The sequence below is a fragment of the Bidens hawaiensis genome, unplaced genomic scaffold (genome assembly GCF_021521415.1).
Source record: "Bidens hawaiensis isolate Kalapana, Puna unplaced genomic scaffold, B.hawaiensis_p1.1 tig00004973_1, whole genome shotgun sequence".
Classification (NCBI taxonomy): Eukaryota; Viridiplantae; Streptophyta; class Magnoliopsida; order Asterales; family Asteraceae; genus Bidens; species Bidens hawaiensis.
The window spans coordinates 1,283,292-1,305,781 of NW_027491313.1; the positions used below are offsets into that span (position 1 = coordinate 1,283,292).

The following is a 22,490-nucleotide window of genomic DNA, read 5'->3' on the forward strand; positions in this document are numbered from 1 at the left end:
GGGCAACATGTATAACACAAACATCACTATTATTATTTATAATCCTCAACCATAATTCTAATATATGCATTTACGTGTACTGCTCGATATATTGCCATATGAATAATTGTTTATTGCTTTATTGTTGATGGCCCCATCCTCATCATCATTAGTATGATCTTGCACCCGTCTTAGTAGTTGACTTAGTGTCATAATGAACGGATTTTATTTGTTATTGTTTAGATTAGTTGTTGTGATTACGCATCCGCATAGGAATTGAATTCTTATTAATATATGTATCAAACCTGTGATTTTGCTCACTAACCTTGTGTTGATCAAATATATGTATTTTAATACATGTTATGATTGAAGATAAATCAAGTAATTTTGGACTTTAGGATATCAACGAATGAAACCGTTTATTTTAATGTTTTGTTTGAATGTTGTTTGGATTATATATGTTTTGGATTTCATGATGTAATTTGATTATATTAAATTAAATAATTAGTTGTTGCGACTATATTTTTATTAGGGTCTCGTGAGCTACAGAGCAATCAGTCGTGTCCTAGCATATTCCGACATAGATAGGGTGTGACAAAAACGTTATGGAGAAAAACACATAATGCATGATACATACGTGTTTCAAATTCACATTATTAGGTTTCTAGCAAATAATGAACTAAAATTTGAATTCATTTTCAATTTACTTTGATCTAAAATCGAGTTGTTTTGGTTTTGGTTTTGGTTACGGTCCACAAATAATCTCAAACCAAGGGACATGAACAGAATAAAACATGATCTTATATACATCATAAACACTGACTGATAAATATGAATCTTGTAAGTAGCATGTAACATCATAATAGTTTGTTGCAGTCGAAAACATATTATGAGTCATGCCTAAAATGTATTTTTTTTACATGTTAATTGTCATAACTATTATTAAAATAGACTTCTTTGACATCATGTCTGCATGTCAAATGAATCCAATTCTCACTTTTCATTCTTCAAGCAACTAGAAAGTGACCTTGCACACTGCTTTAATCAACTTAGACACCTAGGACATCACCCTTCAACAAAAATTACATATTTAGTTACTCTATTGAGAAAACTATGATTTGTCCCTGTACAATATGGGCGAGAGCTCTATACAAGTCTCATTCTTAAATTAAGTGATGTGTGTCATCGTAGTTTTTTGGTGGGCACACTATTGCTCCTATCATCTATTGATCGTGTGTTGAAAATTAAAGTTTCCATCCACATCAAGGGCAATATCATCCTTTTACCATACCTCTTCAACGCAACCAAATATATTATGTGCACACTCATATAAATACATACATATAGATCTAGAGTGTTTTTGTGTGTGTTTGTTCAATGGCACCAAATATCACCACTTGAAACAAATTCATAAATTATCTCACACCATTTCCAAACCCCCAATTACAAAACCCTTTCAATTTCATATGTCGTCGATGGCTCTCAACAAATCTCAAGTGTATAACCACCCATCGTAACAAATATCGGTGTATAACCCATTTCTGTGATATAGGGGCGGACCTACTGTTATGGGAGGGGGGTTGACCCCTGTGAAAATTTCATTTTTAGTGCTATTAGAGTGTTAAAATCTCAACCGATCCCTGTGAAATTTTGACACTGGCCCCTGTAGAATTTCAAAATCAGATGGGTGATGATTGATGAGCATATGCGAATCCATCAGTGAAACTTTGCCACGTTTTTCCGGTCATCTTATCTTCAGAACAATAAAACTTATGGAAAAGAGGAAGCGAGGAAGAAGTAGTCAATAAACCCTAATATTAGTTATGTATTGGGCCATAAACGCATATTTCAAGGCCCAAAAACATTTATTGAAGTATTAACAAATTATCATTTTTGGGTTATACATATTTTGAGCGGACCCTTTTGTTCTTTTATTATATTTTTAAATTATTTTTTTGTCCGTTAATTTAATACATTAACCATTGTTTTTGTTCTAATACTTATATAATATTTTTTGGTGTATAAAGAATTTAAAATCAACTAAAGTAATGTTAACGAATTCGATTGGTGATCAAAATTTAAACAATAACTAAATTTGTTTCATTGATAAATACTTGTTTAGGAATGCCAAAGTAAATGATATTTTAATTAGATTTCAAAAACTGAAACCAGTAAAGAACAATTATAAATATATTGTATATTAATTTTGCATTTGTATTGGTATTTCGTTTAATTCCCTTTATTTTTATACCCGAACTGATTCCACCCGATCGGAACGGTCAATCCGGACCGAGAAAGAAAAATATATATGTGTGTAATAAACCAAAAAAATTCCGACCCCTGTGAAAAAATTTCCTAGATCCGTCACTGCCGGGATGATGTACAAAAGCTAGCCAGATTCCCCGGCACACAGACGACGAGAATCCTTGGCGCTCAACAGTGATGAATCAAGAACTAGAAAAGAAGTTAAATCTTCTTCCTCGTCAAATCGAAGTTTGGCACCGTCGCCGAAAATACGAGCAGAAACCAACGCCTCTAGAAACCAATCGAACGCCACCATTATTGCAATTAACAACTAAGGGCTTTTATTTAGGAGATAAAAACGAGCAAAATGATGTGTTGATTACCTATTATTATTATTATTATTAAAGGGCATGATGGTAACTTCATCTTATTATTAAAGGACATGATAGTAATTTCACAAAGTCAACACACGATCAACTGACAGAAGGGCCATTTGTGCCCACATTAAAAATACAATAGCACACGTCACTCAATTATTGGATCAGCAGAGTGTTCCCGCCTATATAGCATGTAACAATTCGGATTTTTCTCATTTAATATTTTATCCGTTACCCGACCCGTTTTTATGTTCAGGAAATTTTATCAATAAAATATCGTGTTTATCAATTTATTATTATTTGTTATTATATTTATTTAATATATATATATATAATAACTTTGAAACATATACAATTTATACCCTAAGTTATACTTTAATCCCCTTTTGTTTCCATATTCATACTACAAGGACCAATTTGCAAAATCTAAATATTATAACCTCTTAACCTATTTACCCTTTTACCCAACCCGTATCCATGATCCAAACCCGTAACTCATATACCTAAATTGATGTCTTGAGCTGTAATTTTCGATGTTAACTTAGAAATTGATCAATGTATATTATTCTTCTTGCCTTAATCGGCCTCACTGACACATTTGATTAGGAAACTAGGATCAATATTATACGAATTAGCATATTATACTAACCGTCCTTAACCTAAGTTACTAATATACCTTAGAGATTGTTATAACACATTTAATCTTGCCCACACCATCTGACAAGAATCGCCTATCAAACCCCTATAACCGATTATATTAATTTTGCAGCTTGATGCATGTTCTTGATATGTTCGTTGTTGTCGGCTTTAACGGCCAATTAACCCTCAAATTAACATCGTGTAAGGTAATTAATGATTGTTTCTGGTTCGTTTTTTTATCCCTAAACATAAACACTATGTTTAGTTGGTTGAACAATAACTTGATTAATCGATTGACATAGTTAGGGTATTTGTGATTTGGGGCATTTTGAACAGATTGTGTGGGCAACGAGTTAGTCACCAGCCCAGATGGCTGGTGCACCTATGGTTAAGACGGCTGGGGCGCAAGTTAGAGTCCCCCAGCCCGTCTTTTTAGTATATTTTTGGGTTTTTGGTGTTTGATTAATAATTAACTAATATTATCGATATAAAAAGGTAAATAAACTTTATTTTATTAAACCGACATCTTTAAATTGTCATCTTGCCTCATTTCTTTTATATATATATATATATATATATATATATATATATATATATATATATATATATATATCTATGGGATGGTTCAGGAGAGAAGTGGTTTTATTGCGAGAAGTGTAAGAAGTAAATTATAACCCTTGATTATGTTTGATTTATGGTCTAAAATTAACATGGCAATATTGTAATTTTTAGCTTCCTCATTTTAATGGATTTTAAGATAAAAGGGTATTTTCGTATTTTGTTTTATAGAAACTAGGTTTGAAATATCATTATCATAATTGAATCCCAAATAATTAGCCACCATCATCTTTAATTGTCAAACGTGCCAAATATAATCATCGTCACTCACATGATCATCCCTCTTAATATTCATTCATTGGTTTTGGAAGTTAATATATCAATATGATTTTCGTTGCCAGATGGATCATTTCCTCTTTCTTTTTTATCTTTGTTTCCTTTTTTATTGTTTGTGTAAATAACTGACGTTGACTTTTAACACTTTGGATTTAGTTTTGAGCTGAAGTAATTTACCCAATTCAAAATATACCTACACAAACTTGTTTTAGTAAGAATTATTATATGCACATGGATATTTAGTTTTTTTTATACACATCTGGTTATGATTATACATTTACTATGTGTAGGCATTTGTTAATTTGGTTCTTTAAATATTTATAAACTATTAAAAATTTGTGTAGATATATATTAATTTGGTTCGGTTTAAGTGTGTGTCTGCTTGTTTAATAATTTTATGTAGGTTGTTAAAATTTATTTTTGTGTAGGTTATTTCGAACATATATGGATTTGGTTCTCAAAAAACGTATAGATGTGTAGGTTGTTAAAAATTTGTGTAGGAATCTGAATTAATTATGTAGGTTGTTATAAGTTTGTGTAGGTATATATTAAGTTCATTCTCAAAATACTTATAAGTTGTTAAAAATTTATGTAGGTGTATGTTGGTTATGTTGAGATATGTTGTTTAATGGTTGTGTTGAGATGTGTAGGGATGCATTTGTTGTGTAGGGACATGTTAATATGAGTATGTGTTGTACATGTTACAATCTTTTAGCTACATATAAATATGATGATAAAAAAATGATTATTGTGTAGGTTGATTCAGATTAAGTGCGTGTGTTTTTTTTATTAATTAAAATGTGATTTTTTTGTATGTTCATGTATTATCTTGTGTGTAAATGTGTGTATTTAGTTTTTATTACCATTAAATCAAAATAACAAAGTTGAATATGACCTTTTATTTTAAGTGTATTTAAATATATTTTAGACATCGTCCAACGAGAAAAAAAAAGAAGAAAAACCAACTAGAAGTTGGGAAAAATGATTTAGGTTGCTAAAAACCAAGTCACATATCCAAGATAAAAAGAAAATAAATTATATTAAGATCAATCAAATATAAATAATTTAATAAAAGTTAGGATTTGAAGCTTCCTAACATATCCATTAGTTACCAAAAATACAAAGCATGGTCATTTACTAATGTGCCCATCTAATTAATTAAACAAAAACTAAAAAGAAAATTATATGATTGGTTGAAAAGGACTTCTCGCATTTCTCGCATTAAGATCATTTCTCTCATGAACTTAGACCTATATATATATATATATCTGCATATGTATTTATAATTATATGTATATATGTATAACATATTAGATATTTTAAACAAGTAAAAATATATATAAATACATTAAAGGTATTTTTAGTTTAAAATAAATATTTAAAACAAATCTCTTTATATAATTTATCAAAAAATTATAAATATTTATTTGTTTAAATATTTTATAATATAAGTTTATATAATTAATAATATACCATTTGTTAAAAACTTGATTAATAAAGGTAGTAATACAAAATAATAAGGTAATAACAAATCTAAGTAATATTTAACTTTCGTAAGAATATTAGATCATCAAAGTCCCGAATCTCTATCTAGTTTTGGATTCGTTATTCAATTCATATTTATTTCCCCAATTATTGTTACTTAGGATTTCTTGTCAGTAATTCCCGAATAGCCTGCTCTATCTGTTTTCTTATCAAATCATTTCCGCTTTGCTTATTTGATAAGGTGAGTATTCCCCTTTTAAATTATTATAAACGTTTTAGGAACATATGCTTATCGTATTATATTTATCTATTATTTAGTATTCACACTTGCAAACTATTTAATCCTTGTGTGCATATCAATTATTTTCCTAACTTGCAATATGTTTATTTGCTTAATTGTCCGCATTCGGAGAGGTCCATCATAATCACAGGAATATTATGATCATACGACCGTTGTATTAGCCAATGTCCACTTCGCAAGGAAACGGTTTTACCGAAACTCATTATTTTCTCATTGGCGTAATTGTCTATCTCACATGAACACTTTTGAATTTTTATATAATATTGTATCTTAAATTAACTGGTGTTTTACTCACTCAATCTTGTGTTGACAAAACTATTTTAATTTATACGCATATGCAGGTGATTGTTTGAATCGATTCATGATTGGTGAAGATTTAGTATTGTTTATGTTAGAAGATATATTATCAATACAATGAATCAAGACTTAGTTTTAGATTTTGAATTATCAATTATCTTGTTGCTTTATTTTTAATTTTATGTACGTGGTTGTTTGGATTTATTTAAAAAATTAATTAAAGTTAATAGATATTGTCACTTTTATTTATTGCATGATAGTACCTTTAGAGTTGTGAACAATCAGCTAACGCCCTGACATTTTCGCATTACAAAACCCAAAAATCGTATCCAAAAACCTCACCACTTTATCCCTCTCACCGGTAAAATACAACACTGGTATTTTACCGGCAGACCCTAAATAACTGGAAATGCATTCTTTCGATTTTAATTTCCTTTGTTGTATACATTTCGTAAAACCTAGGTTGCCTCCAGAACTTAAGGAGATAATCTTTCTCTTTAGCAATGAGGTGAGGAAAAAGTGGCGTCAAGACGAACAAAGGCCACCATTTTGTGGAGTTTTCAAAAGCGCAATAAAAAGAATAGCAAAAAGATACGAACGATGTTTAGGATGTGGAAACTGGTCTCACAAAGGAAGATGTAGAAAAAGTCAAACTCAGTCTCAGCAAGAATATACCGAACTAATGAGGGTGGGGCTATTAGGCTCAAAGCCTAACGATCCTTTAGAGTTGGGAGTTATGTTTAGAACAGGATTGAGGTATAACTAATTCACATCCTCGACAAAACTGATCTTGACAATCTGACCTTAAAAGAGTGACCAGGTATGATTATAAAAAAATCATCAATCGGAAGAAAGGAGCTAACCATTGAAGACATCTTAAGACTCCCGACAATCAGCAGAAGTTGTATTTACCATTCTCATCCTCATTAACCTAAACCCTTGAACCACCACAAAACACCAAATCCCTACTCTCACAAAACGAACCCGTATTACCTTCTGATCTATGCAACCCTTCATAAATGTGGGGATTTGAACTTGTTACAAGATTATTTATCACATGTCACATTATGGCTAAGAGTGAACATTGTGAACATTGTGAGAACGTGAAGTTTTGCATAAACAGAAGCTTATAAAAACAAATCGATTTATATATATCACTACATATATTCTTATGATTTAAGGTTGGTTATTTTGTTCCCAATTTCTTGAAACTATGTTGGGGATGTTTTAGCTATGGTCATAACTTGTTATTTTTAGAGAATATTTATAAGTAGCTTGCTTGAGGACAAGTAAGATTCAAGTATGGGGATGTTTGATTTATATAAAAATATACATATTTTAGCGTCAAATAATCTCTAAAAACTGCAACTTCTATCAGATAAATATATTTCAAATAGTTACTTATCATGTTAAAATGTATTTTCAGGTAAATTTAAGCCTCAAACAAAGAAACAATTGAAAAGCCAAAAAAATCAGAGAAAAATCAAAGAAACCCCAAGAAAACAGTGAAACACGCCCCCATGCCTCATGAAACTCACCCCCATGCTTTCTTGAGCAGGTAAAGACCAAAATCTGCAAGAAAAGACAAAATATTGACAGTTGGACACTGGGTCGTGCCTCTGAAAGCATGGGTCGTGGTCACTTTTCATAAAAGACAAAATAGAATATAACAAGACACCAAAAACACGGGATTGTGCCTCATGAAGCACACCCCTCATGGTGAGTCACTATGTACGATCTGACAGAGCATTAAATGCGAGTGGACAGACGGACACAGGGGCGTGCCTGGTCTTCCAAACAACCTATAAATAGTGGAGAATGTTGCATTCAACAAGTGTGCTTGAAGAAAACTTCTCTACGGGTTTCTCTTATTAAAACACCCACATTTCACTCATATTGAAGATCTTGTGGAGAGTTTGAAGGCTTGGAGGCTATCATCATCATCATCATTATCATCATCATCCATCACCATTGAAGAAGGAAGATTCATCCAAATTTGGTTTGATTGTTCTAGTTTTATCATGTGTTTGTTATCTTCATCTCTTTTAATGTTCATAACCATGCTCATATAAGCTAAACTCCATTTACCATCTAATTTCTATGAAGAAGCTTTGTTTTACTTGATGATTATATTAAATATGTGATTTAGTTTAGTAAAGTACATGGTTATTATGCAATTATCCTTTGATGAAAAATGTTTTATCACTTTAACTCAACAAATCAAGGTTGATGATTAACAATCATTCATGATTCACTCATGTTCTTGAAGACTAGAAATGGTAAAAAGAATACCTTGATAAATAATTCAAGATAAAACATGGATCCTTATATTGTACTTAAGAATGATGAGATATAAGCTATGATTTATTTCTCTAGTGTTGGTAATTCTGAAATAACATCGTTAACACGATTGCTTAGGTTATCATGCTAGTTAAAGAAATCATATGTTAAAGGAATGTGTAATTATTACCTAATTAAATCAACCAAGGAGAGGTTGTGTGACTAAACTATAACCATCCAAAGTTGTTAGAATTGGTATTTGAGAAATCGAACTCAATCCTAATCTTTCTACTTTACTAAACTACTTGCCTACTTAAATTGATATTCTCGTGGTAGCATGAGATTAAGCAAGGTGGACTTGAAAATATGCATGCTACTTTTTTTATGTCATAAAATATGTTCACTTAGAAATGAGGGACTATACTATCATATATTATTAGGGCAAGTTTATCACATATTTACATCTTAATCATCAAGGAAGAATGGAGTGGATTCTTGATCTTAGATGGTAACCTTCATATAATTGATTTAATCACTTAGAATTTCCTTTCTTGTCACCTATATATTATAGGGTAAAGTTAAAATACAAAGGACAATAAAAATGAGAAAGGAGAGAAAGAATCCAGTTCATTGATCTTATATTTGAATGGTTGAGATTAATTTAATAAATAAAAATTGATGGAAATGACATGAATGTAATAACTCACCTTTGTTGACTTTCTCTCTCCACATACAAGGCACATGTCAATTCCCCCATCATTTTAAAATGTCCATAACTTTTTCATACGACATTTTAAAAAAAGCACCAAAATAATAAGTGTTTTTTATCTTTAATATTAGTATCATATTGTTATATAAAATAAAAAAATAATGAGTTTTTAATTGTGTTTTTTTGTTATTCATTGTGTCTTTTAGTTGAGTTTTCATATGAATTGTATTATAGATTTTGATCATTATATTTTTCAATTGGTACTCATATTAAAGACAAAAATTAAAACAAAGATTACGTCATTGTGTCGTTTTGTTTGTCATTAAGTTTTAGTCATTGTGTAATACGTTCATTTTCTTTTATTCGGATTGACATATGACAAATTCATTTAATTTGAGAAAAATAGTATTGCGTTCATTGTATATTGCGTTCAAGTCATTGTATAATATGTTGTTTCCATTGTGTTTTACGTTTCAAGTCATTGTGTTATATATATATATTCACCATTGTGTCTTACGTTTTAGGCCATTGTGTTATACGTATTCACCATTGTGTCTTACGTTTTAGGTCATTGTGTTATACGTATTCACCATTGTGTCTTACGTTTTAGGTCATTGTGTTATACGTATTCACCATTGTGTTTTAGGTTTCAAGTGTTTGTGTAAATCATTGTGTTTTATGTATTAGATAATTTGTTATTATTTTATCATTATTTTTACATATTATTATTACACAACGGTGTTATTAGTATTTAAAAAAAACATAATGATGAATTGAAAGACACAATGACGAAAAAAGACACAATGATAAATGAAAAGACACAATGGTGTGCGAAAAGACACAATGACGTAATTTTTTTTTAATTTTTATATAACAAAAATCATATTCATATTAAAGATAAAAAAAACGCTCGTTATTATGATGGTTTTTTTTATAAAAAAATATCATACGAAAAAGTTATAGACGTTCTAAAATGATGGGGGTATTAACATGTGTCTTGCATGTGGAGAGAGAAAATGTGTACAATTACCTATATATTATTTTTTTCTTTTGGTCCTCACTTGACACATGTCAATTATTTATGGCTTCTCACACTTCTCATTTTTGTTACCTTTTGTAGAATAACTTGACCCATATATTATATACCAGTATTTCTATAAAAGTTTGAAAATCAACCCCAAAATGATTAAACTCTCTGATTAAAGTAAACCGAAGATTTATTATTAGAAACATTTGTGTCCACGGATCGATACTTGATTCTTACCAATACTATTTTACATATACGATAAGTACACTTGCCTATTTTATGTGTGTTTAATCTTAGTAACAATCACTTTTATAAATTTAAACACAATCTTATATGAAAGCTATAATCCAAACTACTTTTTACAATCTTTAAATGCTCTACACGCGCACGCACTACATCACCTAACATTGATAGAGGCTAACCTTTTCTACTAAAAAAATTATGAAAAACTAAAATATCATTTTAATTTTTAAAACAACATAAATTAAAATAACAAATATTTTATAGGACCCACTTGCTTTTAATTACGCAAAACCACCACCACCACTGTTTATATTCAGTGTAGCCAGTTTTGATTAAAATTATAGGCTGAACCACATACTACGATTTGAGAAGTGAAAAATCAAACTGTTTAGTTATATCTTTTGGTCGACCGAACACCCCGACCACGTGTTTTAATGGTTTCATCTTAATGGTTTGATGAGGGGTTCTTTTAACTCTTTATATAAACATTAGTTTGCATAGAGTTTTTAAAACTGATAAAGAGGGTGATACATAAACGTAAATACATACTATAAAAATGAAAAATATAAAAATAATGAAGGTTAAACATCTTGTACAATTTACACGGGCCGGCTCCAGTTTAGGCTAGACCAAACCGTTAACTTCCAAAGTAAATCGACTCGTTTAGATCTCAACAACCCAAACCAAGCGACTCGCTTTAGGTCAGATAGTTGGATCAATTCCAATATTTTTTTAACTCCATTGAGTGAAGTCTTTTGAATGGAAAGTAGTGTTTCCAATTTTCCATCTTTTCGTGGAGGTGAAGTAAAAATCGGTTTCAAATCCCTACCAAAACCGATTTGATGAACCGTCAGTTTGATATTGGTTTGAGAACTCTTTAGTTGAAACGAGCTAAAACTGAATCAACCCACACCGAACTACCGACCCTTTTCCAATTTAAAAAATGGTTCCAGACCCGAACCCGGTTTTGATTTTTGTTGACCAACCAACCGGTAAAAATAAAAAAAACTGTTTTGTGTACAAAACTTTAGTATTTATTCAAACTTCATGTCTTTTCTATCGACTCCTAGTCATATAAGTTATAGGGTTGTTCACCTCTAATTATGAAGAATAATAGACAAAAAGTTAATCAATATCGATTAATGTCCTCTTACTGATTCAAATGATTAAGACTTTAAGTTAAAGTAAGGGTTTACCAAACTAAGGGTTTACAAGTCTCCACTGCTTACATAGCAGTTACGTAGCGCTTTAACTTGGTGTTTAACTCCCCTCCAAAACAACCAAACTAAGGGTTTGCCAATTTATAGATGTAGGTTTATCCAAATATATTAAGGTGGAGCGGATGTGGGACTAGTAATTTCAACTTTAAACAAAGGGAATCATCAAATTAAAAACTGATAAGTATAACTCCAACTGAAAGCAACCAACCTAGATAGATGTCGGCAACTAATTAGGTGTTCAAAACTAATTCCAACTGTATGCAATAAGTGCAAATAAAATATGGGTGACAAAAAAAATGATGTTAAAAACTAAAGATTAGTTGCGGATAATGATAGTGTATGAACTTGTTAGAAATAACAAATTAAGGAATACATGAAATTATGTCTTTTGTGTCGATATAATCTCTTGCACTTCATACGTAGCTTTTGCTTTACAACATAATAATTCAACTAAAGAAAATGTTTTTGTGTAAAGTTCAAGTGAAACAAGAATAAGTCAACAATGTGAAGTCATATAAATAAAGGACCAGTCTTTGATAAGTTGTTAGAACCTAACATTGGTACATAGCATCGCAAGGCTTCATGTACCAATTAACACATTCATCTTAAACTTATAGTTAGCTTAGTTATCAGTTAACTAGTTATACCACACACCAAAACCATAACCAAACCACAATAACGGGTTAATCTAGTTAATTTGGTTGCGATTCGGTTATTTGTTCACCCCTACTTAACACCCATTCAACCCTAAATCATCCCTTTAGATTCTTGATTTTTTTTGGGGTGCATTTAATAATATTAAATTATTAAGAAAAGGAAAAGTGTGATTAATGAAAAATCAAACGATTGTAATTAGAAGGTGTCTGGAACAATCATTCCAAAACACTAACTCTCAATAAACAACACAAGAACAAAATGGTCTGAACTATCACCAAATCACATAATTCTTCACAATGCTTCTGATTTATGCCTTCACAAGAGTCACCCCGAACCATATATTGACGACCACTAATCCCAATAGTGCCAAATTATTGAATCCCCTGCAAACAAAACCTAGTGAGTGATGAAGTGGTAATCTAAGAAGTTAATGCGGAAAAATATCGGATATCGGTCATCGGTTATCGCAGTGAGATCTCGGTGGGATATCGGTAATTTTAATATCATGTAAAATCCTTATATATAACAATTTAACACTAATAATTCAGTATAGTCTCCTACCATTAACAAAGTAACCTTTTGCAAATTGCAAAAACACTAACAATCTTAGCAAGTAAGAATTGATTAAGACTTAAAACACTAACGTTGAATACTAAAAGTTGATAATTAAGACTTAAAACAATGATATCGAGATTATCGGTGATATATCGGTCAAATATTAGTCCAATATCGGTCAAATATTGGTCAATATCGCTGATATTATCGGTACCGATATTCCGATTTATATATCCCAAGGGACCGATAACCGATATATCGGTGATATCGACTGCATAGGTGGTATTTCTTTACACGACCCGGAACCCGACACGAATTCAACATGAAAATAATCCATACTACGGAATTTTTGTTTGATTTACTTTGTCTAAGTTTTGATCTACCACATGTGTAAAACCATTTGTAACACAACACAATTTTAAGGGTTGTCGTTTTTAAACATTTAATAAAAAGATATTATATTCTTACACCCTTTGTGTGTGTCATCAGCACTTTTCATGTTATCACACATGACACACCCATCGTACGAGTCGTGTAGGTCTGATACGGCTCGTATGATGGGGTGTTTGAATAGGTCAAATGATGTGTACATCTCCAAAGACTTAATAAATGGCCTGCACGAATTAACTGTCTAACCGTTAAAAATAGGTAGACTAGCCCAGTCTCAAATGAATACATTATTTTAGTCGTTTCATGGTAGGCCACCATCAATTCACACCATGTGTGCAACAAAAAGTCACCATTGACCAAACTTTAAGATCTCAATTTCAACAACAAATCAAAGCAGACTAGAAATCTTAAACACAAAACAAAAGTACTCAAAAACAAAATCAACATACCCAATTGGAAGACGGCCATTAGGATCACCGGACGAGTAACCTGTGAAATAGAAGTACCGAGTGACGGTGTAACTTACTCCCAAACCAGTGCAAATAAGCGGGTGTTTAAGCCCTCCGACCACCATCATAACAAAGAATATCGGCAACGTCTCCAGCGAGTTCTGATGCCCCCTCTGCATATATATCCAAAATTCTCCATTATCAAACATACCAAAATAATCAATATTCAAGTATTGTTGTTAATTTTCTAGAAAAATTTGCACTTAATTTATCTAGGAATCGTGTTTCACTTTCATACTGAAACAATTTGATAGTACTCATGAATTTCTCAAATGGACAAGACGCATACAGAATATTTCAAGAATAAAATAAAAAATATTCTAAATGGTTAAAATAAAATAAAAACACAAACAAACTGTCTTGTTCGATGTATATTATGATTTGCTACAACAAGTCAATTCAGTTACACTTAAATAATCCGTACAAACCTGAACACAATTGAACAGTTTGTAATCCTTGGTATCGGCTTCGGTGGCATAGAGTGCAGGGTAAGCAACGTTAAACCTTTATTAAAAACAAATTATTAACATATAAAAACTATAGGAATTGGATATTAAATTTAAATGAATAGGAGATTGATTACCTCTTTCGAGCCCTGCCAACTTGAAAGCCCATATAGAAGTTGAGGAAGTAGTAGGCTGCAAGGGTGAGAATGATGTAACCATACTCTTTCGGCAAAAGGTCAACTATTCCGGTCATTTTCTCTGACTGTGATCTGAAGAAACTGGATGATGGGCTTGGGCTGATAACCATTAATATATTGGGAGGTTGATGTGGGATGGCAACTATTTGTAGCATGAGTTTGGGTTAATTGCTGAAAAGGTGGTGTAGTTTGGATTTGTTTCAAACATGCCCTTTGGCTTTTAAAAATGAGAAAGTATAACCCTTATGCTATGTTTGGGTTAGTGTGTCATCATTTTGATGATGGTGATGAACATTCTAGACAATCATAAATCAGAAAGTGTATCGGTATTGTAAGTGAAATATTTTCTAGAAATATATTTTTGTAATTAATTATAAAACTGTTGTAAATACATATAGAAAATTGTTTAAATAATACAGGTTCATAATTATAAGATACTTTTAGATTAAAAACTTTAATTTAAATCAACTTAATTAAGAAAAACACATTGATACGTGCAGAAGACATCACACCCACGTTCATTTGCATGACATCCTATTTTCCAATTGTTTATCTACATGTTCATTTCATTTTCTTGTTTATTTTATTGTATTTATAAATCTAATATTATTTAAACTCTTGTACACGTTCTAAATTTGAGGGACCAATAATGCTGTTAACTTAAACCTCAGATATTAATATGAGTCGCTTTTGGTACAGTATGGGTGGCATTTAAAACTCTTGGTGGTTCTCCTTTTCTCTCATTATGTTCACATCGTATAGAGCTCGTAATCAATCATCCACGTTTTTTGGGCCACGAGTTCCCGACCACATAGAGAAGTCCATCTTAACTATGTACCAAGTTTGGGACCAATTAAATGGGTTGAACCGGATTCAAAAACCAAATTTCATCATATCATTAGCTTAAATTATATATAAATATTACGTAAAATATAAACAGTGCGTTAAGTTGAAAATTTAATATACGTATATTGTCGTGTAACTGTGTAAATAATGTTAAATAAAACTAACTAGATATTTTTCATAAACGTATTTTTATTTTATGTACTCATTTGGGATTATCTCTCCAGATTCCATTGACTCTTAATGTCCGTTAAGTCTTTTAATAGATTAGTAGTATGGTTTCAAATTGCAATTAAAAAAAATTAGTGATTTTTATTTTATTTTATTTTATTTTATTTTTTACTTTTATAGAAACTTTGAAGAGTTGTAACTTGTTATAAAACTGTAGAAAACAATTTAAAATAAAAAAAAATGGTTTAAAACAACACAAATTCATACATTATAATTTTTAAAAAAGTTATATTTACATGGAAATACTTATTGTCTCCGTGTTAAGTTAATCGTATATTTCCAAGCGAACGGCAAACCAATTGAACAATCGGTTTAATAACAAGTCCGGTTATAAATACATTTGATTATAGACTCCGTATATTTCTTGAAAACCCGTGTTATTGTCGTTTAAAATTGAGAGGACTTGAAATGCAATATACTTAAACTTCAGGGATTGATGTGGGTTGCTTTCTTTAGCTCGGTGGCTTCCTGCACTTTACCGCTTTACCTCTTTCTCCGCTTTCTCACCATTTGCCAAATTCGAGTTGACCACCGACATGCATTATTTTATTCTATAAATCATGAATAATGAAAAAACCAATCAAATTCAGTATATGTTTAACAACTTTGTACACGTTTTCTAGAACACAATCTTTTTTTTTTGAACGACAAGGAAGATTTTCTAGAACACATTCCACACGAATTTTATCAAATTGTATAAATGATTTCACACATGTCGCCGAGTTCAAATGCCAAATAAACCTGTCACTTTTATAACAAAGTCAATAAATACAATTTACAATTTTGGGGGATTTTCTTTTTTATATTCTATTTATCGTTTTATTTACTTTTTTTAATAACTTTTGTTTGTAACAACTATAAAAATTTTAAATACACAATTTTAAGTTGATTTAGTTTTTGTCAAAGTTTTGATACGATATTTTTAAAATGACATTGTGTTCACAATAAAGCATTTTTTTTGTTTCGTAAACGTCTTTCGCACGTGCTTGCATTGGTAACTTAGACGGAATATAAGTGCACGCTTCAACTATTTAACGACCACGAAATTGCTTTAAAGTATCAGTATTATTTGTATTTAAGATACAAAAAAATGATTCAAAGGACCGGGTTCAGGCTCAACCAAGTCTTCGTCCACCCTTTCTCGAACCAGATCCATGCCTTGGGCTTGTGTCCCAGCTTCAAGGAATGGAAGTGTGGGTGAATCGACATCAAATAGAGGAATTCGTGAGTGTGAGTGATGGATATTTCCTTGTTAGGATGAGTATTTTTTGTATCAATATTGTGCCAAATTAATACTGACCGAAAAATTTCGGTATGGTACTAATAATCATTTTTAATGTTTCCGGTTTCTATATGTGTAGATCATGGTATTTTTCACTACAAGGTTCAACTTGGTACCGTACGTCCATAATGTGTAAGGTATGCGGTTTGTGTTTTTACTCAATTTCATATCGGTCCCGTAATAAGCACACCAACTAAACAACACCAGTACCAGTAGCGGTATTTATTGTTACGCCTTTTGGTTAAGTATTTTAGTATATTTTCACTAAAATTTATGAACCAATACCATACTACGACAATCATAAGGGTATTCGGTTTGTTTTTTTACTTATTTTTGATACCGGTACGATATCAAAGTCATCTCTATTTCCATGGTTGATTCTCAGGGATGTGATGCTTTAACTTTATTTATGAATAAGATAACATTTTGTGCAATAAGATAATACACAAATTTAGACGAATATAGTCCGAAACTCAAGAGGTACTTTTATGAAAATATATATAAAGAATCTTTTTTTAATTGTTTTCTGTTAAAAATATCAGATGCCCTCGCCCACTCTCAGTTTTGTTATTCTACTTCTATCTAGCTTGTACGTGGACTCGTCAACTCTATTTTTGGGTCGATTAAAATTCAAGTCAAAGTATAAAGTTTTATTTGTAATTTAAAATAAAAAATTAATGTGATTAGTGTTGCAGGTGGCTTATGAGTTATGAGACTTGTACTAATGCTAATAATTGTTTTTGGGCTTTGGAATAATAGACTAGAATATCACTGTTGCTAGCTGGGCTTACTTACGTTTATGGGTTAGAAGATTAAAGTTCATGCTCTTATTGTCAATAGTTTACAACTTTACAATCTTGATTCTTGAATATTTCAAAAGTTATCAGGATGTTATCAGAAATGTAACCCTAGGGCCTTTGTAAATCTGCCATGGGAAGCGAATGAGCGAACGGCAATCTGGAGGTCTAACTAAAATTTTATGAGGACAATCGGAATTTAAACGTATATATACAAGTTTTTTTTCCCTTCTTTCGACAGCGGCCCCTCTTTTTCTTTTATTGTAGGTCCGTCCTTAACAACTAGTGAGTGGTATGAACACATACACATTTTGAGAACAGTGTCCATAAGTTACATGCGTAAATATAATAATTTCCTTTCATTAATTTTGTTTTCTATATTCATTTCAAACTTATTAATTTTATTCTTGTAATTTCAATCATATAATAAAAAATTTAAGATAGGGTTTTCGTTTAGTTGTTATATTTCAGTTAAAATATTAAAAAATGAAATTTTGTAAAATGTCAGTTTTTTAGAGAGACATTCACATTTTGTCTCCCAATAAAATGACATTCCACACATGTTGCCTCAAAACTCGTGGTTTGCGACGTGTCTTTTAGACGGGAGGATGATTTTTTTGTCCAACTATAAGACAACATCTGTCAACAAAGAAGTCGGCTCAATGTAATATGATAATTTGCCAAATATTTGGCCGGGCTGAATACATTTTTGCTCCCATAAATTCAGGTATTTGTCCCATATTTGATCAGGCTACATAAAATTTTCAAATATTTGGTCGGTCCACATAAAATTTCCAAATATTTGGTCGAACGGTATAAATTTTCAAATATTTGGTTAGTCCACATAAACTTTTTAACTTATTGGTTCGGTCGTCCTGTTTTAGTGACAAGTGTCATCTTCTTATTGGAACACAAAACTCATCGTGCCGACGAGATTGTAGAGGACAATTCTGGAATTCGTTATTTTTGGAACAAAACTCGAATCCCTCTCTCGAAAAATGAACATTTTGAGAATTTTCCTATTTAAAAATAGTTGTCTCCAACAAAGTAAACAACACATGATATATATAGGATTTTTATTATATGTTATAAACTACAAGTTATAAGAGAAAGAAAAACTAAATCTTGTTTTAAAGTAAATAAGTGAGAATCTTAGGTTACGGTACTTTGTAAAAACAAAAAGACATTTGGGTTATTTTCAAAGGATCAAATCAGGATTTCAGTGAGAATCCTAGCCCTAGGTTACATTCTTTTTTATATAAGGGATTATCTAGCTCAACTCAAGTTATACAACATGTTAATTTGTGTTTATTCAAACAATACATGTTAGTCATTCTTATCAAACATGCTAACTTAAAATAGATCAATATCACCCATGAGTCCATGACTATTGTTTATTGCCACTATTCCACCAATGACACCACCCGCCATCACCGCATGATGCCACCACCTTTTGACCGGTCTAATGTTGAAGTCACCAAGTAAAGTATTAACACTTTATAACGAAAACAATTCTTGACATAGATATAACATTAACTACACCATCAATCTATCAAGGATAATATTAATAATGCAAAATAATTATTTCTATTTAAAACTCATATATATATTTAGGTAGAATCAAGTTATATTTAGATAGGATCAAAGTGGTTACTGACCATCGTAATTATAGCCTTGTATTACTCATTTTTCGTTTGTATTCTTGGTTGTAATCGGCTTATATAAGCCATGTATTTCTTAATCAATAATATACTTTTCATTCCATTCTTCAAGATCTTATATGGTATCAAGAGCATTCCACTCAAACGAGTTACGATCCCACCTGTAATTTTTTTTTTTTTTCATCTTATCAATATTCACTCCAATCACCATCCATGGCGTCAACCACGGTGGTTCAACTCACAGCCTCCACACACTTCAATGTTCCTCTCACCGATGACAATTTTCGGTATGGCGTAAATACGTGTACTCAACCCTAATCGGCATGGATCTTGTTGACTTCGTCACCGGAACCAAACCGGCTCCGGTGAAATTTTTAGATACCGAAGCCACAAAACCAAATCCAGAATTCTATACATGGTATCGTCAGGATCAAATCATTCTGGCTGCTCTTCTTGGCAGTTGCGCACCCACCATCCAAACGATGATTGCCTCTGCCGACACCTCCCGTGACGCTTGGGAACGGTTGGTAACCAATTTTGCGAGCACATCTCGGTCTAGAATTATACATCTAAAATCCAGACTTGCATCCAACCCAAAAGGTACCCGCACCGTCACTGAATACTTACGAGACATGAAGTCGATAGCAGACGAACTAGCACTAGTTCAAGACCCCGTGAAAGATGAAAATCTCATGGTTCATATACTCTGTCAATTAGGTGATGACTTCAAAAATTTTGCAACATCCATTCGTCTCTTTTATTCCAGCATCACATTTCCAGAATTATTTGAGAAGCTAGTTGACTTTGAAAGGGAGCTGCAATCACACCCCAGTTTCGTCACCACTCATGGCCACAGCTAACTACGCCCAACGACAAGCAAGGTCTGGTTCCAGATCTGCAACGGACCGTCGTAACCACCATGGCAACTTCAATAACAAGCCATCTCGCAATAACTGGTCCAGTGGCTCTAACCTCAATAACGGTAAAAGTGAAAACCGAAACACGATCTATTGTCAATTTTGTAACTTTGCAGGACACGAAGCAAAAGAATGCCGAAAACTCGCCCGGTTTCTTCGTGAAAATCACGTTACAACAGGAACTTCAATGACCCAAAGCAAGGCTTCACCGACTGCTAATGTCACTACCTCCTCTTATATGTTTGACTCTGGTGCCTCTCATCATGTTGATCACGATCGTGCGTCATTCCACTCTATATCCGAGTATGGTGGCCCGGATGAGATCGTTCTTGGAAATGGTAACACTCTCTCTATCACTCATATTGGTCAAACACACCTTCATACGTCAAATGGTTCACTTTCCTTAAAAGACGTTTTGTGTGTTCCCTATTTCAAATATAAACTCATATCAGTTGCAAAATTGTGTAAAACTAACCATGTTTCTGTGGAATTTTTTCCCACTCATTTTTTTGTCAAGGATCTTCGAACGGGGGCACGTCTAATGCGGGGTGAGAATTACCTTGATATCTACTATGCAAATCTTCCATCACTACCTCAAATAAATGCGGTCTCTACCACATCACCTCTTGATTGGCATCACAAACTCGGGCATCCTTCTACTCGGATTCTCAAGAAAATAGCCAAATGCTTAGGTTTACATTTTAATCTACTCAATTTTCATTGTATTTCGTGTTCCGTCAATAAAAGTCACAAGGATTCTTTTGGCATGAACTCATTTACTACCACAAAACCATTACAATTAATATATTCCGATGTTTGGGGACCGGTAGAAAAATCTATTGATGGTTTTACCTATCATGTGATTTTTGTTGACTTTCACACAAAGTACATTTGGCTATACCCAATGAAACACAAATCCGATGTCTCTACCTTATTTCCACAATTCAAATTGCTAGTAGAAAAATTTTTTCAAACACCTTTAATATCTTTTTTCACCGACAACGGTGGAGAATATATTGGTCTTACCGCCTATCTTCAATCTCAAGGTATTTCTCACTTCACCACCCCCACCACATACCCCGGAACAAAACGGTGTTGCCGAACGGCGTCATCGCCATATTGTGGAAACCGGTTTATCACTTCTCCACTATGCTCGTCTTCCACTCTCATTTTGGACACATGCACTTCAAACCGCTGTCTACCCAATAAACCGTTTACCCACTCCAATACTTGACTTCAAAAGCCCGTATTCCATTCTATACCACAAAAACCCAACTTATAACAAACTCAAACCATTTGGTTGTTTGTGTTACCCGTGGCTTCGTCCATACGCAAAATCCAAACTTCACCCACGCTCAGAAAAATGTATTTTCTTGGGTTATTCACCATCTAAATCCGCCTACAAATGTTATAATCCGAAAAATCGACGTTTATATCACTCACGGCATGTAGAGTTTGTTGAAAATAACTTCCCATTGCATTCACAACCAAACCCATCCACTATTATTCCCACCGTAGAAAAGTTTCTAGACATCTCAGTGGACCACTCCACTTCGTAACCTCATTCCCAAAAGTCTCCATATCCAAACACCACACACCCACCCACCAATCAATCCCATCCTACACCCAACAACTAATCAACTCATTCCACAGAAAATAATGCTACCTCTAATAACCAAAACCACACTCCACACCAAACCTCCGCCCACTATACTCCTTCCTCCGAATCTGTGGACCCACAATCACATCCTCAACCCAATTTCACACCCCAACACATACACCCTTATGACTCATACCCACCCTCTCCCTCGTCAGTTCAATCTGACGCATCCACATCCCCAACTTCTATTCACACTTCTTCTACGAGTGAATCCAATCCCACACCTCAAACAACCGCTTCAAATACTTTACCTACATCTCTACCTACGCGTAAACGCAAACCCAATCCTAAATATTTCAACTCTAAGTTTGTTAACCACACCACACTTCATCCAATCCCTCTCACTGTTGAGCCAACTACCCACCCATACTCAAGCAATGAAAGATCCCGAGTGGCGTAAGGCGATGGATAACGAATTCAATGCTCTCCTTAAAAACTCCACATGGGAACTTGTTCCTCCGTCTAAACACAAAGCAATCGGTTGCAAGTGGATTTTCCGTATTAAACGTCGTCCGGATGGATCAATTGAAAAATACAAAGCTCGTTTGGTCGCGAAGGGGTTTCTTCAAGAACATGGTAAAGATTATTTTGAAACATTTAGTCCGGTCACTAAACCCGTAACTATTCGCACCGTACTTGCTATTGCATTG

The 22,490-nt window shown here is 32.6% G+C and overlaps 1 protein-coding gene across 1 annotated transcript; it reads right to left on the reverse strand.

Moving 5' to 3' along the window:
* Nucleotides 1–12,624: 12,624 nt before the first annotated feature.
* Nucleotides 12,625–14,688, reverse strand: LOC143628415 (uncharacterized). Its single transcript, XM_077098022.1, has 4 exons — nt 14,390–14,688; nt 14,235–14,310; nt 13,747–13,919; nt 12,625–12,735 (listed from the first exon to the last, which is right to left on the reverse strand). Exons 1-4 carry the CDS (start codon nt 14,602–14,604, stop codon nt 12,660–12,662), a joined length of 540 nt encoding a protein of 179 aa, XP_076954137.1. The 5' UTR covers nt 14,605–14,688; the 3' UTR covers nt 12,625–12,659.
* Between the last annotated feature and the right edge of the window lie 7,802 nt (nt 14,689–22,490).